Consider the following 17,595-nt stretch of genomic DNA (forward strand, 5'->3'; position numbering starts at 1 on the left):
ATAGCTTGCGGCAACGTGTAGTCCTTATTTGACCAAAACTGGATCACAGAAAAAAAATGTAACAAGTTTTATCTTAAACCATCACCTCTGTCTGTTTTTCTGTTTTAATACATAATCTCGAAAACTACTACACTATTTTCCGTGAGATTTTTCACAGGTAACTTAGGAGTAGTTTGGGGCAACACATAGGCTTTATTCTATCAAAATCGGATAAAGCAAATAAAGGTACCGTAATTTAAAATTTTAAGAGCCTGATTAGCTTAGTGGTTCGATTTCAAGTGACGGCGTAGTACATCAGAGAACAATAGATGGAACTGTTATTTTCGCCGTACACCCAAGAACCAGTAGATGGCGTTGTAAAATGTTTTACCTCGTTTGTCGGAAGTTTCCGTCAGTGACAGAATTAAGCACCGCTATCTTATGTTTAGAAGCACAAACTAACATTGAATTTACTTGGCTAGAATATAAGGATTTACTGATTTCCCCTCGTGTATTAAATACCTAATGAAACTGCTTTACTTCTTTGGATAGGATTCATTTATATTACACTTCCTGAGCGGGCCATGGTGGCCGAGTGGTTCTAGGCGCTTCAGTCTGGAACAGCGCGACCGCTACGGTTGTGGGTTCAGATCCTGCCACGGGCATGGATGTGTGAGATGTCCTTAGGTTAGTTATGTTTAAGTAGTTCAAAGCTCTAGGGGACTGATGACCTCAGATATCAAGTCCCATAGTGCTCAGAGCCTTTTGAACCTTTTAGACTCCCTGACTCAGAAAAATGACTTAATTGCTTTATTGACAAAGTGATCCTATAAGGATTCCTGTTTTACGGACTGAAGTATGGAACCTTAAAAAGCGATGGTATGCAAAGATTCTTGCTTAACTTTCCTTAGGATGCAAGGACATATAGTTAGTTGCTAAATTCTATGGGAACTGAATATACGTCTTATCTCGGATATCCCTGCGAATTGTACCAAGGAGCAGATTTTCGCTCCTCGTTGCCACTTCGCTAACTTTAGAGGTATGGAAAGCTAATTTGCAATAAATGATGTAGAATGTGAATGAAAAGCCCTCCACTGTTTTCATTTTTTATTTTGATTCTTTTAGAAGTTTTCTTAGTTTTTAACACAAAAACTGAACTATAGAATGTGTAGCATTTTTCGTTTATTTGTTGCTGTGTGGTATGAGTATGAACTCTTTATCTGAACTACCGGTTGATGAAAGGGCAACATACAACTGACCATGCGAAAAACACTCTGATCGTGTAGCACTTGGATATCTGATATTGAGCCTAGTTTATTGTTATTCCAAAAACGCACCCTTGATTGGAAAATGAAGTTGCTTAAAATGAATGGGTAAACGGGTTGGGATAATTCGTATATGGAATATGAGAAGGACCACTCCAGCAGCTAGATCTTTGAGGACGGTAGACAGACTGACATTAGTTCGCATATTTCTACGTGTGAATGAGTACCATTACAAAGTGCCAGACGATTCAGATTTCGTAACAGCATTCTAATCATAAGCCGATATGCCATAAAAATAACTTTCTTAATACATAGGTTTTCAATTAAAAGTGAATGCTAGGAAAAAACGAAACAGAACGTTGCTGTCCATACAGTTTTTGTTTAAAATTATGTACATGGCGAAACAATACCTAAATGCCCTGCCAACATAGCTGAGACAGACCGCAACAAAAAACAGGAACCGCACGTTTTTCATAACACAGCATTTTCTCTCTCGCAGTTGTTTATAGCAGATAAGCTATAGTTATATAACTGTCAGCATATCATTCCATGCAGCTAGAGGTCGTTAATGAGTTTCGGTGATTAGTCAGATGAAGTTTCTATTTATGTAGTATGTGAAGCTGTTGTTGTTGTTTTGGTCATAAGTCCTGAGGCTGGTTTGATGCAGCTCTCCATGGTACTCTCTCCTGTGCAAGCTTCTTCATCTACTAGTACCCACTGCAACCTACATCCTTCTGAAATGTGCGCTGTGTAGCCATCTCTTGGTCTCCCCCTACGATTTTTACCCTCCACGCTGCCCTCCAATACTAAATTGGTGATCCCTCGATGTCTCAGAACATGTCCTACCAACCGATCCATTCTTCTGGTCAAGTTGTGCTACAAACTTCTCTTCTCCCAATCCAATATAAAGCTCTGGATCGCGTAATTCCTTCCTAATCGTTACACGTTTCAAACTTTCGTCATCAGACTGATGGTATAAATTAAAGTTTAGTACAAAGCTTACGAACCAAATATAATAAAAATCCCATCTTATGTAGGCATATTTGACAGGCACTGGTTCTATTCGATAGACGACGCCACAGTCAAAGATGCCTGCATGAGATGAGATTTGTATTGTATTTAGTTCACGTGAGCTTTGTGCTGAAGTTTGATTTTTATCTTTAGTGTGACGACGAAATGTTGAAACGCTTAATTGAGTGTTCTGCGATCAAGACCTTTCTACATTTCAAAATTGTGTCAGATACAAATGGAGGGAAAGGGCATGGTCCTACCTTGCACCACTATGCAGACAACGTGAACTAAAATTTATAAAAATGTACCAAAAGTTTTGGATACGTGACCCATCAAACCACATATTATATAAACTAGACACCAAAGCAAACGCATCAACCATGAAGTGGATCTAGTGAAAAACAGCCAGAGTAACAACGAGAACGTATAAACATACGGCGGAAAAAATTTCGACGGTTATCGTTTGCTTTCCTGAGCACATCAGCTGGCTTCGCCGTGGCATTAGAAGATAAGGCCACGCTTACAAAACTGCGTTACGAGCCGCACATGACACAATATCTGTATTGGTGCGCACACTAACATTACTATTACAAAATGATATACAGGTGCCGCAGTTAGTACGGCAAGAAGCACACAGGTGGCGCGCATGACCGGCTTGATGCACATTTTCGGGAAACAAAAGTGTGTAAAACAGGTAATTGAAATCCCATAGTGCTTAGAGCCATTTGAACCTCGGCAGCTGTCAACCCTGTATTAAACGCAAACAGAAGAAAATGTCAGAAATGTTCTGATTTCTCCACTTGGCACTCCATTTTCTAGCGGCCACAGCTCGACTCACTGTCTCTCAATGACAATATATAAATTCAAACAGCAAGAGTAATTTACAAATAAAAAAATTACAATCGATAAATAAACCCATAGCAATCACAATACGCACTTATGCACAAACATAATATTATTCATAACAAATAATGTGTAGCGGGATTGTTAAAAGGAAGGTTGGGCCCAAAAGTGAAATGGACTGCGATTGGCTTGTGCAGTGACGTCACTATAGAAGCAAAGTGAGGCAGCGGCTGGCACATCTAGTGGCTCTTTTAAGCACACTTAACTTCTTATAAGTGCAATACGTTCTCAGAAAATTATTAGTAATAAAAGTTTATTTACCTGTTTAGATGTTAGTAGTATATGAAGAATGCCACTGCCGGCATTTTTGCTTTTGAGTTGCTGCTTCTTCTTGCATTATTAGCTTCATATTGAGGAAGCGCATGCGATTGAAAAGTCTTGTTCTAACATATAGTTTGATTATTTGCGGTGAAAATTCATTATATTTGGTTTGGACGGTATCTCAGACTGCTTTCACTGTATTCCTTTCCTTCGAAATACTTTCGAAACCGTTAAAGTAATTAAAAATGAGCTCAAACTGTGACACTATGTAGCCAGTCATCTCTCGTAACCGTAACCCAACTGCGAGATAAGACCTGTACTACCTATACCAATTTTTTTCCGGCACGCTTGTATATTTTCCTTAATACTCTTTCCTGAATATCCTTGTGCATCCCATAATCCGATGATAACGTATTACTGTCAATGAATCTTTGGGTATTCAGATAGTCAAATGCGTCATTTGCAACTTTAAATTTATTGCTGTTTCCTCTTCTTCGGACATCAGGTACTTCATGGCTTTAGCAGTAGTACTCGAAAAAAGTTGCATTGCTAAATAAACCCTTTGGCGTTCTCTACCCATGAAGTGGAGTTAACGGACACAACTTGATTTCAGCCCACCTAATACGAGCAGTCTTTCTACAACAGATTTATTAACAGTTTTCCCGTTTGGAAGTCTTATTCCGTCATCCAGAAAGTGGTTTCTCATTGATTTAAATAGACAATGGAATCTGAAAACACCCAGATTCGTTTATTTTCGTACGGCGGATATGGGAGGCAGGAATTTGTCTCCGTAAAATTAAGATCTTTTTGTGCTGAAGTCGCACACTACCGCAATAACATTGTAGTCAGCATTTTGTAGAGTTTAACTGATCAACTGTTATTTGTGTGTCTAAGTCAGAGTATTACAGTAGACTGCTAACTCCCCCCCCCCCCCCCCCAAAACAAACGGCGTTCCTTAACAAGTAATGCGTTAGTGTCCGGCCGTACAACACTCACTGTCTCTAAATGACAATACATCAACTCAAACAGCAACAGTAAACTACAAATAAAAATGCGTCAACCTAATAATATAATGGAACAATGGCGAGCTTGTCATTGTTTGAAGTGGGCCTCGCTGTCGTCTTTTCACGGGTTTGATGGTCTAGCGTCCACCCTAGGCCGCACATAATGCAAAAGATTCAAACACACACACATACACATACACAAACACACACACAGTCCAAGAACAACAACGAGGAAGACTGCATAAAGTGATGTTACTCCACGAGAACGCCAGGCCGCATTTCTACTGCATTCCGCAATCTTTTCGTTATGTGTCTCGGTTTCCCGACGTTCATGTGTTTAGTGCGTTTGGCTTCTCTTAACACTTGGCCACCGCTCTCCGAAATTTCCACACTGTCATCTGTCGATCTGCAGAGCTCGATGAAGGTACCGCGGCCGTTCCTGAGCTCGTGAAACGGCCGAATCTGTAGTTGTTTCCAGATCTCTCCCACACAACGGCCTCCCGGAAGCTTGGATTACAGGAGTACGCCACTACTCCCGGCCATTCTGCTAGACTGACAAAAGACCCAATCCAGGAGTTTGGTTGGGAAGTCACTGCGCACGCACTTCATTCGCCTGATCCTGGCCCTCAGATTTTCGCAAACAGAAAATTACAATCGATAAATTAACCCGTAGCAACCAGAATACCAACATGCAAAACAAAAGCGATAGGAACCTATTCGCGCGCACACACACACACACTCACACACACACACACACACACACACACACACAAACACAATCAGCCTAGTAAAAACTTATATTGTCGTAAAGTGAACATGCCATTCAATTACACGTCTTTCAGGATATTGAAATGCAGGCGGGTTGTAGCAAAGTAGGCATTTCTGAAGGACAGCAATTTGTTAATATCTAACATAGATTTGTCTATTCGGAAATCTTTCCAGAAGGTATTTGTCTGGGGTGCAGCACTGTAACTTTGTGCCAGAAAGGGCTATCAACAAGGGAAGTGCCCAGGCGTCTCGGATTGAACCAAAGCGACGTCGTTCGGACATGGAGGAGATACAGAGAGACAGGAACTGTCAATGACACGCCTCGCTCAGGCTACCCAAGGGCAACTACTGCAGTTGATAAGCGCTACCTGAGGATTATGGTTCGGAGAAACCCTGACAGCAACGCCACCATGTTGAATAATAATTTTCGTGCACGTGCAGCCGTAGTCGTGTTACGACTCAGTCTGTGTGCAATAAGCTGCATGATGAGCAACTTCATTTCGTACGTCGATGGCGACGTCCATCTTTGCAACCACGACAACATGCAGGGCGGTACAGATAGGCCCAGCAACATGCCGAATGGACCGCTCAGGATTGGCATCACGTTCTCTTCACCGATGAGTGTCGCATATGCCTTAAACCAGACAATCGTCGCATACGTGTTGGAGGCAACCCGGTCAGGCTGAACGCCTTAGACACACTGTCCAGCGAGTGCAGCGAGGTGGAGGTTCCTTGCTGTTTTGGGATGGCATTATGTGGCGCCAACGTACCCATTATGTGGCGCCAACGTACCCGCTGGGAGTCATGGAATGCGCCGTAACGGCTGTACAATACGTGATGCCATCCTCCGTCAGATAGCGCGACCATATCGGCAGCCAATTGACGAGGCGTCCGTCTTCATGGACCACAATTCGCGCACCCATCTCGTGAATAACTACAGGATAACCACATCGCTCGACTAGAGTGGCCAGCATCTTCCCCAGACATGAACCCCTATCGAACATGCCTGGGATAGATTGAAAAGGGCTGTTTATGGACGACGTGACCGACCAATCACTCTGCAAGATATAAGCCGAATCGCCGTTGAGAAGTGGGACAATCTGGACCAACAGTGCCTTGATGAACTTGTGGATAGTATGCCACGACGAATACAGGCATGCATCAATCCAAGAGGACGTGCTACTGGGTATTAGAGGTACCGGTGTGTACAGCAATCTGGACCACCAACTGCGTAGGTCTCCCTCTATGGTCGTACAACATGCAATGTGTGGTTTTCATGAGCAATAAAAAGGGAGGAAATGATGTTTATGTTGATCTCTAATCCAATTTTCTGTACTGGTTCCAGAACTGAATCGCAATAAACAGACATTAAGTTAATGGCTTGCTTATTTTTCAACCATTTCACGCCAGGTCAGACATACATAGCCGTGGACATGCAGCCCTGAACGAAAGAAATCAATATAATCTTAATACATAAAAGAAATACTATAAAACACTTTTTTTCAAATACTTGTACTTAAGGTAATATGACATCGACGTCATTGTACCGACGAGGGGCATTTCGAGAGTCCTTCATGGCCGACTTTTACGGTGGCGTTGTAAGCATACAGTTGTATCGTTGACTATCGATAGTCGCCTCTCTCCCGAGCCCAAAGCAACAGTGGGGAGTCGTGGTGCAGCTTTCGTGAAGCGTGGGCGGTGTGATGCGTTGATGCCGTGGCTGCACCACGTATGGTGAAGTAATTGAAAATATTTGCCACACACGTTTTGCGTTTAGTTTCAGTTTTCACGACGCAGTATCAATGTTTATGCAAAACGTGATGTTTATCTGTTTCTCGTGTCGTGTCCAGAGAAGAACAATCAGCCGTCTCTCGACGGTTACGGAAAAAAAGTAGACTGTTATGATTCTAATTGCAAATTCTAAGTGAAAGAAACACATATCGTTTTGACAGGCTGAATATCACGAGGCCGTGTGCTTTCTCGTTCGTATATCGTACCCGAAATTTTATGGAGCATCCGCGTCGCGCTTCGGTCACGCGCTTACTCGTGTTATAAGCTACTGAATTCTTCAGTACTGTTGGAAGAACTGTGCCAATTGTCGACTGATAAATTATCCTTTGAACAATGATTATTTTGTATTCTATGCACTGAATGCCATAATTCAGATAGCAACCTAACGCCTCACAATGGGCACGTACTTGGATTACAAATACTGGTCACGTTTACTGTGGAATAATGTTAATTGTGAATGTTTAACAGAATACAGTAAATTCCACCAGATCAACTTGGTATTGTTGGTGTGAGTGGCTCCTCTTCCTGCTCTACAATAGTTATTACAGGACACATCATAGAAGGCAGTGCAGCTAACCGTCGCGGGAAGAACCAGGTACATGAGTTTAGGCACACAGCCGTTAAATATCCAGCCCCGTTCCTGTGCGTAGGGAGTTTTGTACAGTCTCGCGTGCTAAAGGTTAGCTTTTATTAGTGCTGCACATCTACTCCCTTTCCTCCCGGTCGTGATCAACTTGAAATTAATGTCCGATTTGAGTGAGAATTTAGGCGTAACGGTTGTATACGTACTTTTTGGTTCGTGTGGCTCTGTCGTGACTAATTCAGTTTAAAACGGAAATTGAAACCGAGTCAGGTCGGATTATACATAATGACCAGCAATCCTGCATCGAAATCGAATCCCTAAATCGAAGGAACCGAACGGAAATTTACAAAGCTTTCCGACAGGTGTGTGGGAATAATACATTGGATCGTAGCACAGCATCACGGTGATCTACTTGTTTCCGTGAAGGTCGGGTAAGTACAGGGGACAACCCAAGAAGTGGAAGGCTACCAACTATCTCAGATTACAATTCTCAGGTTATTATTAATGACATTTCGACAGAGGATCGACGAAATACATGAGAGGAAATTGCTTGGGAGGCTGAAATGTCTGTCACTTCAAGATGAGAAAACTTGCTGGCAGATGGGTTCCGCATGATCCAAGTGAAGATCGGAAAGCGGGTCGAAAAATGATCGCAGGAGAATTGCTTCAACGTTATCGAAGGGAAGGAGGGCAGTTTCTGAAAAGAACTGTGCACTTGATGAAACATAGATAAGAGATTTTGAGCCAGAACTGAAATCATAGTGGTCACAATGGAAAAGTACCTAATCTCCATGCCCGAAAAAAATTCCACAGCCAACAATCAAAACAAACTGATGACAATGTATGCCTTATGATATGAATGCACTGCTACGTAAATAGAGTGCTCCAGGGAATATCTGTAACAGGTGCGCAATACAAGCTGTTTGTGCAAAATATTTTGCGCCCGAAAATACGTCAAAGAAGGTGTGACATGCTTGCTTGTGGTGTTTGCACGATAACACAACACAATATATTGCCTTACCAGTGAGAGAAAAGCTCGTCAGATATGGATGGGAACCATACAGTCCTGATACGAGCCTACCAGACTTTATTTGTTTCCCATATTGAAGGAACAACGTGTTCAAATGGTACAGATGGCTCTGAGCACTATGGGACTTAACATCTGAAGTCATCAGCCCCCTAGACTTAGAACTACTTAAACCTAACTAAGGACATCATACACATCCATGCCCGAGGCAGGATTCGCACCTGCGACCGTAGCAGCAGCGGGGTTCCGGACTGAAGCGCCTGGAACCGCTCGGCCACAGCGGCCGGCGAACAAGGTGTAAAACGTTTCGATACCAGTGATGAATCTTCCAGTGAAGTGACCCGAATAATCAGACAACTCAACAATGAAGATGCCCTATCCGGAATACAGAAGTTGTCAAAACGTTGGGAATCTGACATATGCAAGAATGAAGATTATACTGAGGCTGTAAAGTTATTTTCTAAAATAAATCATTTTCTTCATTTTACCTCATTGTGAGCGGAACGTTTGAAATGACCCTCTTAGTTTAAGATAACAGGAATTCCAGAAGGGATTTAATTGCTGGTAAAGAAAGGCTTAGAGTCTGACCTTCGTACAAGGCAAGTAGACAAGTCAGTGAGAAGGGAACAGTGTCAGGACTCACGTCGTAAAGCTGCTTGTCTGTCTCGGGCCCGATGCCGCGGTCGCCGAAGTAGAAGCGACGGATCTCCTCGGCCACGGCGTCCTTCTCGGATTCGCTGCATCTCAGGTCGACGGGAACCAACAAGCGGGGATTGCGCGCCATGTTGGACATCATATCCGTCTCCACGAGCGCAACTGTGGAATAAGCAAAGGCTGAACAGCTCCTGCCACGGTTGTTGGTAGTAAATGTCAACGGGTTAGAAGTGTTAAAGAACTACGGATGGTAGTCATTGTTGTTTAATTGTTGTTGTTGTGGTCTGGAGTCCGAAGACTGGTTTGATGATGCCCTCTACGCTAGTCTGTCCTGTACAAGTCTCTTCATCTCTGCCTTGATGACATATCTGCACCCGTTTGAACCTACTTACTGTACAGCTTTGTTCTCTCTCCACAATTACTACCCACCACACTTCACTCCGACACCAAACAGACTACCCCTTGGTACCTCAGAATGTGTCCTACCAACAGATCTCTTCTCTTAGTAAAGTTTTCTCGTAACTTTCTTATCTCCTCAATTCGATTCAGTGAATATTCATTACTTACCCTATCTCCCTATTCTTCAGTCTTTTTCTTCATCCTCCTCGGTTCAAGGAGTAGGCCTATAGCCTGTTCTGATTTCACAAACGCTACCTTCTCCTTGATCTTCCTGTATTTCTTTCTCCCTTACGTCCGTAGTCTGACTGTTCCTTTTGCTCCCGTTCTTTCAGTATGCTACTTCCATTCTGTTATCACATATTCTATTCTGTCATTCATGCAAAATATATTTCTTCCCTTATTTCACGATCCTTTATTCGACCTCTCAGTTGACATCCTGTTATTTTCCTTAGAAATTTCATATCTCAGAGGACACACTGTCATTTTCCTTACAAATTTATTTTCAGTTAGAATGAGATTTTCACTCTGCAGCGGAGTGTGCGCTGATATGAAACTTCCTGGCAGATTAAAACTGTGTGCCCGACCGAGACTCGAACTCGGGACCTTTGCCTTCCGCGGGCAAGTGCTCTACCGAAGCACGACTCACGCCCGGTACTCACAGCTTTACTTCTGCCAGTATCCGTTTCCTACCTTCCAAACTTTACAGAAGCTCTTCTGCGAAACTTGCAGAACTAGCACTCCTGAAAGAAAGGATATTGCGGAGACATGGCTTAGCCACAGCCTGGGGGATGTTTCCAGAATGAGATTTTCACTCTGCAGCGGAGTGTGCGCTGATATGAAACTTCCTGGCAGATTAAAACTGTGTGCCCGACCGAGACTCGAACTCGGGACCTTTGCCTATCGCGGGCAAGTGCTCTACCAACTGAGCTACCGAAGCACGACTCACGCCCGGTACTCACAGCTTTAGGTCCCGAGTTCGAGTCTCGGTCGGGCACACAGTTTTAATCTGCCAGGAAGTTTTATTTTCAGCTGTCTGTTATTTGCAGCTCACTGTTATTGTCTGCGTCTCACTTCCATGGACCACTGCAGGCGCTGCCATTACTTTGTCGAATTTTGTCTTTATGTCTCTCCTTGCTTTACTGGCAAATGGTCTATGTATAATGCCAGATAAAATTTAAACTTGCTTGCCGTATTGGAGATGTGTATTTCCAAAAGACCCGGCTGGTACCATCAGGGTGCCCATAGCACTAGAGGAGATTCATGTGAAAGGCAGTGCGGGATTGGACGATCGTCTTCCGTACTGAGGAAGGCGTCATCTATGAGGGCATTTTGGTCACATTCGAAGGGAATGTCGCTAGTGCAATAAATGTGGAAAAAGTGGGATGCCAGAAGCAGGGTTGCGGTAGTAAAGGGTACAAAGGTTGAAGATGAAGTGAAAATAATCAATCGTTAGAAGGCAACAGGAACTCTAAACCCGCTGAACGACGATCCCTGTAAATTTTGAAGAGACGAAGACGTATGTAGAGGTAGAATGTTGCTCAGTTGGATAAGTGTATGGAAGAGAGTAGAGATTTATACTAGACATAGGGGCTCACAAGTATATGGTGAGTGTGGACCTCTTGGAGAAGAGGCAGTTAAATATAAGTTACGTCGAACAGGAGACAATGATGTACCGTAGTTATATTCAATGTTTCCCAATATTGGGAAAGTATGAAAGTTTTGTGACATGCAGGTGAAGGGTATTGTGTTATCCCAGGGTTACGTTACCTGTATAAGTAACACGCAAAAATTGATCTTCAGCAACGCATGGCAGCTCTCTGAGGAACAATTTTCCAACTGGGAGAAACTGTTGGCAGTGATGCATGATACAGCATGCATCTCTTGCACAGGACAAAGTAAGTAATACTCACTGCACATTATAAAGCGCCAAATGGGACAGGGAAATTGTGTTGGGTGAACGAGGAGCTATATGTAAACATACTGCGTCTGGTAGAAGCACTGGAAGAGAACGATGAGCTAGATAGTGGGCGATGTTGTGTACGCTCGAGTATTGCACCTGTCCATGAAATACAAGGTGAATAAGTGGTGGTCCATGTCAATGTTGATTATTTCGGCACCGGTTTAATAAGATATAAAAACGATTGTTAGTTGTCAGTTTAGACTTCTGGATGGCTCTGATGTGAACAGGTAGAGTTCAAACCCTACCCAAAAGCAAACCACCAGGATGACTGCCTATGTGCAAAAGCAGAACAAATTCAAATGGCTCTGAGCACTATGGGACTTAACAGCTGAGGTCATCAGTCCGCTAGAACTTAGAACTATTTAAACCTAACTAACTTGAGTATATCACAGACGTCCATGCCCGATGCAGGATTCGAAACTGCGACCGTAGCTGTCGCGCGATTACGGACTGAAGCGCCCAGAACCGCTCGGCCACTACGGCCGGCAAAAGCAGAACATTTAGGACGATCGGAGCGAGTATAAATGAAGAGACTACATTATAATCCGAGCATCTATTTAATCCTTGTAGCTCACTGACGCAAACCCTGTGATGTAGCATAGTATTTCAACATGAAGTAAATCACCTATGCACTGTAAGCTGTATAGAGTTCCCCATCATTTACAACGAATAATTGAAAATTCATTACCCAATAACTGAGGTATGGCATCACTGAGGGAAGTACTAGTCTGCCAGCTGCACCTATGTTTACAGTAGCAAAAGGGGTTTTTACAATGAAATACAGATTCTGTTGTGACTACTGTTACTTGAACAGCAGGATGACTACAAATTCATACCTAATATCATGTAAATCCTGGATAACTCGGGACAGATAGATACTTTGTTGACAATAGACTTTAAAAGAGAATATTATCAATTAGTTCTGCCAAAGGGCCAACGAAGCACTCTGTTTATAGTTCCTTGGGATCGTTACCAGTATCGACAAATGCTGTTTGGTATGAAAAGTGAACCACTCATGTTTCACCAACTGATGTATGTAACTGAAAATGGGTTGAAACTAAGGCAATGTATGGCGTATCTCAATGATGTTACTATATTTACAAATGATATGGAGTAACATATACCATGGTTGAAGGAAGTTTTTAGGAGGTTACATTCAGCACTTCTGACACTAAGCAGTGAAAAGTGCCTTTTTGCATTGAAGGAAGTGAATTACTGAGGACACATTATTAGTCAGAATCGTGTAAAAACAGATGTGAGATTGGTGTGACGTTTCCTAATACCATAGACGGATATAGAACTGCAGCCGTTTTTGGGACTATCTAATTGTTATAGATAATTCATACTGGATTTTACAGACATTGCATCACAACTCACTTCTTTGTTGAAGGAGGGTGTTAGGTTCCAAGAGACAGCAGAATGTCAAGCCTCATTTGAAAAATTGAAAGAGTTATTAACAACTTTTCCTGTGCTGATTTTTCCAGACACAAAAGGGAATGTATTTTATCGTGTGACGCTATCAACCGTACAGTAAGTTTTGTTCTAAGTCGGTAAGAGCAGAGTGAAGAGCATTCAGTTGCTTACAGTTTACGGCAATTAGACAAGATCGAGAAAAATTTCTCTGCCACTGAGAAGGAAATGTTAAGCTTTATATACAGCGAATCATATTTCTGATATTTGTATGTGAAGAAATTTAAGATATTGGCAGATCATACTGCAAACAAGTGGTCGAAGGATTCACTGAATAGTCTTACATGGGGGGCAGTGAAACTAAATGAATCTGACTTTGAAGTGGTTCACTGTCTTGGTAAGAAACATAGTAACTAAGGAAAATTTGCCTTGGTGAAAGGCAAAAGCTACGATCTTTTGACGTATATTTCAAGCTATTCACAGCACAGCCACAGATGACCATTTACAATAGTATGTTATACAGGGCAATGAGACGGGGGCTGTGCGTGTGGTAGTCCCTTCAATGCTGTGGTAGGAAGCATCAAAGAAGATTATGTATGAGCCAGTCACAGAGGTCAAACAGCTGAGCATTATTGATGGCGAACACGGAAACAAGTTTTAGATCTGTATGTAATAAACTGTGAGAAATGTGTGAACCAAACTCATTAACATGTACCACTTGTCTGAGATGACTAAGCCTTTAGAAATGGTTTGGACTGATACTTTAGAACATTTACGCCAGACACTAGTAGAAAACCGCAACATTTTGACTATTATAGATTATTTCTCCGACCATTCACAATAAAATGTAGCACACGCAATGGTAAATACACTCCTGGAAATTGAAATAAGAACACCGTGAATTCATTGTCCCAGGAAGGGGAAACTTTATTGACACATTCCTGTGGTCAGATACATCACATGATCACACTGACAGAACCACAGGCACATAGACACAGGCAACAGAGCATGCACAATGTCGGCACTAGTACAGTGTATATCCACCTTTCGAAGCAATGCCGGCTGCTATTCTCCCATGGAGACGATCGTAGAGATGCTGGATGTAGTCCTGTGGAAGGGCTTGCCATGCCATTTCCACCTGGCGCCTCAGTTGGACCAGCGTTCGTGCTGGACGTGCAGACCGCGTGAGACGACGCTTCATCCAGTCCCAAACATGCTCAATGGGGGACAGATCCGGAGATCTTGCTGGCCAGGGTAGTTGACTTGCACCTTCTAGAGCACGTTGGGTGGCACGGGATACATGCGGACGTGCATTGTCCTGTTGGAACAGCAAGTTCCCTTGCCGGTCTAGGAATGGTAGAACGATGGGTTCGATGACGGTTTGGATGTACTGTGCACTATTCAGTGTCCCCTCGACGATCACCAGAGGTGTACGGCCAGTGTAGGAGATCGCTCCCCACACCATGATGCCGGGTGTTGGCCCTGTGTGCCTCGGTCGTATGCAGTCCTGATTGTGGCGCTCACCTGCACGGCGCCAAACACGCATACGACCATCATTGGCACCAAGGCAGAAGCGACTCTCATCGCTGAAGACGACACGTCTCCATTCGTCCCTCCATTCACGCCTGTCGCGACACCACTGGAGGCGGGCTGCACGATGTTGGGGCGTGAGTGGAAGACGGCCTAACGGTGTGCGGGACCGTAGCCCAGCTTCATGAAGACGGTTGCGAATGGTCCTCGCCGATACCCCAGGAGCAACAGTGTCCCTAATTTGCTGGGAAGTGGCGGTGCTGTCCCCTACGGCACTGCGTAGGATCCTACGGTCTTGGCGTGCATCCGTGCGTCGCTGCGGTCCGGTCCCAGGTCGACGGGCACGTGCACCTTCCGCCGACCACTGGCGACAACATCGATGTACAGTGGAGACCTCACGCCCCACGTGTTGAGCAATTCGGCGGTACATCCACCCGGCCTCCCGCATGCCCACTATACGCCCTCGCTCAAAGTCCGTCAACTGCACATACGGTTCACGTCCACGCTGTCGCGGCATGCTACCAGTGTTAAAGACTGCGATGGAGCTCCGTATGCCACGGCAAACTGGCTGACACTGACGGCGGCGGTGCACAAATGCTGCGCAGCTAGCGCCATTCGACGGCCAACACCGCGGTTCCTGGTGTGTCCGCTGTGCCGTGCGTGTGATCATTGCTTGTACAGCCCTCTCGCAGTGTCCGGAGCAAGTATGGTGGGTCTGACACACCGGTGTGAATGTGTTCTTTTTTCCATTTTCAGGAGTGTAAATGGCTACCAAAGTTCGTTGATGCAGAGATGATAACCCGTCTCTTGTTACATAACTGCAAACTGAGCTGTAGCCAATTATGTAATGTGTTGTTGTAGTAATGGCTATGTCGGAAAAGGGAGAGAGATTCAGTGATCTAACAGCAACTGAGGATGGATGAATTACTGTGCTGCTGATGTTCCAGCATGTGGAGGAATGTCGTAGTGACCAAAACCACAGAGCTGAAGTAATAAGTGTGGTCTGGATTCTTCTTCGTAGAACCTATGTCTAATTGACATGCCCAGCTCCTTGTGTATCAGCTACCAGTTGGTCAGGTCAACCTCAGGAATTAGGTATTACTTGGTGTGACTAAAAAGAAACGAAAGTCGTAGTCTTTATTTGATGCTAGAGAAGTCAGTGAAGCAGCACAGCCGGCCGGGGTGGCCGAGCGGTTCTAGGCGCTAAGGTCTGGAACCGCGCGACCGCTACGGTCGCAGGTTCCTGCCTCGGGCATGGGTGTGTGTAATGTCCTTAGGTAAGGTTTAAGTAGTTCTAAGTTCTAGGGGACTGATGACCTCAGAAGTTAAGTCCCATAGTGCTCAGAGCCATTTGAACCATTTCTGAAGCAGCACACAGGGAGACCATTAAGGCATAGTCTGAAAAGACTGTCCAGAACTGACGCAGCAGGCATCGCCACCCAGGCCATACTATAAGGAAAGCTACCACATTTCTTGCTCTCGCTGTTACTGACACTGCAGAAGTGGGAAGTCGTGTGGAGAAACACTGATTGGGGCTATTATACACTCTGCATGGCGCTAAGCTCCTTCCTGTCCTATGCGACAAGGATTGCTAGACTGGCAAACCACTGGTGGATCTAACTGCCACAAGTAATGCCCATTTCATCTAGGCTGTATCGGTTACAACATGCAGCCAGCTTTGAGAGAAAGACTATGCCAGACGTCGTTCCGAAATAGGACATCCAGCTTCTGCTGTAAGACGCTGTCTCAAATCGAGCTGGCACTGGGATCGAACTGGTGTCCCCCAGTACTACGCCATTTACTGGCTGACTTCCATTGACTAGAGGTAGCCAGAATGCATTTATTGGTTAACTCCTGAGTGCCTAGCTGCCTCCTACTGGCACACGCTGCTGCCACCTGTTTACCTTACATGGCCACACCAACGCTGTAAGCTGAGGTCACTGCTGTCCATGTCATCGTCAACGGTTCGTCTCCATACGTTCCGAAGCATCCTGCATTAACCTGTGCACAAGCCCGGCCATCTACTACTGATGCCATCACATCTGCTTTCCGCACAGGCCAAAGTCCTTTTTGGAGTTTTCTCGCCACCATACTGCTGATAGCTGGATGCCGCCCGCTACCGCCTGCTTTTGCCATGAAATGGCCAAGCCACCAAAAACTAAGTGCTGTGGTCAGCATCTTAGATGCACACCAAGGCGGATGTTCGACCCTGTCCAGTGCCTCTACCAACACCACTATTGTAAATGGAGGGACAAATGACTGTCGCCTTACTCCTGTCGATATGCCAGTGGCTTTGGAGAGCTGAACGACGTCTTGATCTCTAAAGAACGCTTCTTCCACCCACCATAGAGCAAGGTCTCCGCGGCATGATAAATAATCGGCAGTTATGGTCGTTAACGCAATAAGGTACGTCAATATTAACAGCTTCATTCCCAGCCCCCAGTACTTCCTATCTACGCACCTGTGGCCGTTACTGACCCTTCGAAGTCGCAGACGCCGGCGATGAAGGGCACCGCCTCGAAATCTCCACTGAGCATGACGTCCGTGGGATGGCGAGTCATGAACGCTCCCCCCTCAGCGTCTGGAGCCTCCAGCGTGCCCGTGAAGTTGAAGATCCAGCAGCGAGCCTTGTCCTGGAGACACACAGAGGCCCGCTGAACCCCACAGAGTTGACCATACCAATCATGGCCAGGAGTATATGCTGCTAGTGTGCCCAAAAACGCCAAAGACAACGAACATCACCAGCTACACTACTGCATTTTTACAAAATGTTAGTCATTCCCTCTGAAATATCACACCAGTCGCTTTGGAGCGCTGTAGTTGGTGCAAAACTTATGGTGCCCATGTAAGCCCCTTTGCAGCCCTCTCTGGCTAAGTCGTGGCACTGAGGTGGTTTGTGTACCTGTCGGTTGGATGGAACCAGCGCAGCAACAGATGAGCCTACATGTTTGGACGTATCACGAAGTGAATGAACTTGCTCGACTTGTATGTGTATCAGTGCAGATGACTCATCGTGTATATAAAGCTTGATGCACCACTTGTGGCCATAT

The 17,595-nt window shown here is 44.6% G+C and overlaps 1 protein-coding gene across 2 annotated transcripts in view; it reads right to left on the reverse strand.

The window, feature by feature from the left end:
- The window catches only part of LOC126285050 (esterase FE4-like), a 131,003-nt gene that overhangs the window by 43,032 nt on the left and 70,376 nt on the right, over nucleotides 1-17,595 (reverse strand). For both annotated transcript variants that reach the window (XM_049984374.1, XM_049984378.1), the window contains exons 6-7: nucleotides 17,007-17,178; nucleotides 9,236-9,408 (exon numbers count right to left, since the gene is read on the reverse strand). In XM_049984374.1, the coding sequence (XP_049840331.1) occupies nucleotides 9,236-9,408; nucleotides 17,007-17,178 (345 nt within the window). The remainder of the gene's footprint in view (nucleotides 1-9,235; nucleotides 9,409-17,006; nucleotides 17,179-17,595) is intronic.

This window comes from Schistocerca gregaria, chromosome 1 (assembly GCF_023897955.1).
Source record: "Schistocerca gregaria isolate iqSchGreg1 chromosome 1, iqSchGreg1.2, whole genome shotgun sequence".
NCBI lineage: Eukaryota > Metazoa > Arthropoda > Insecta > Orthoptera > Acrididae > Schistocerca > Schistocerca gregaria.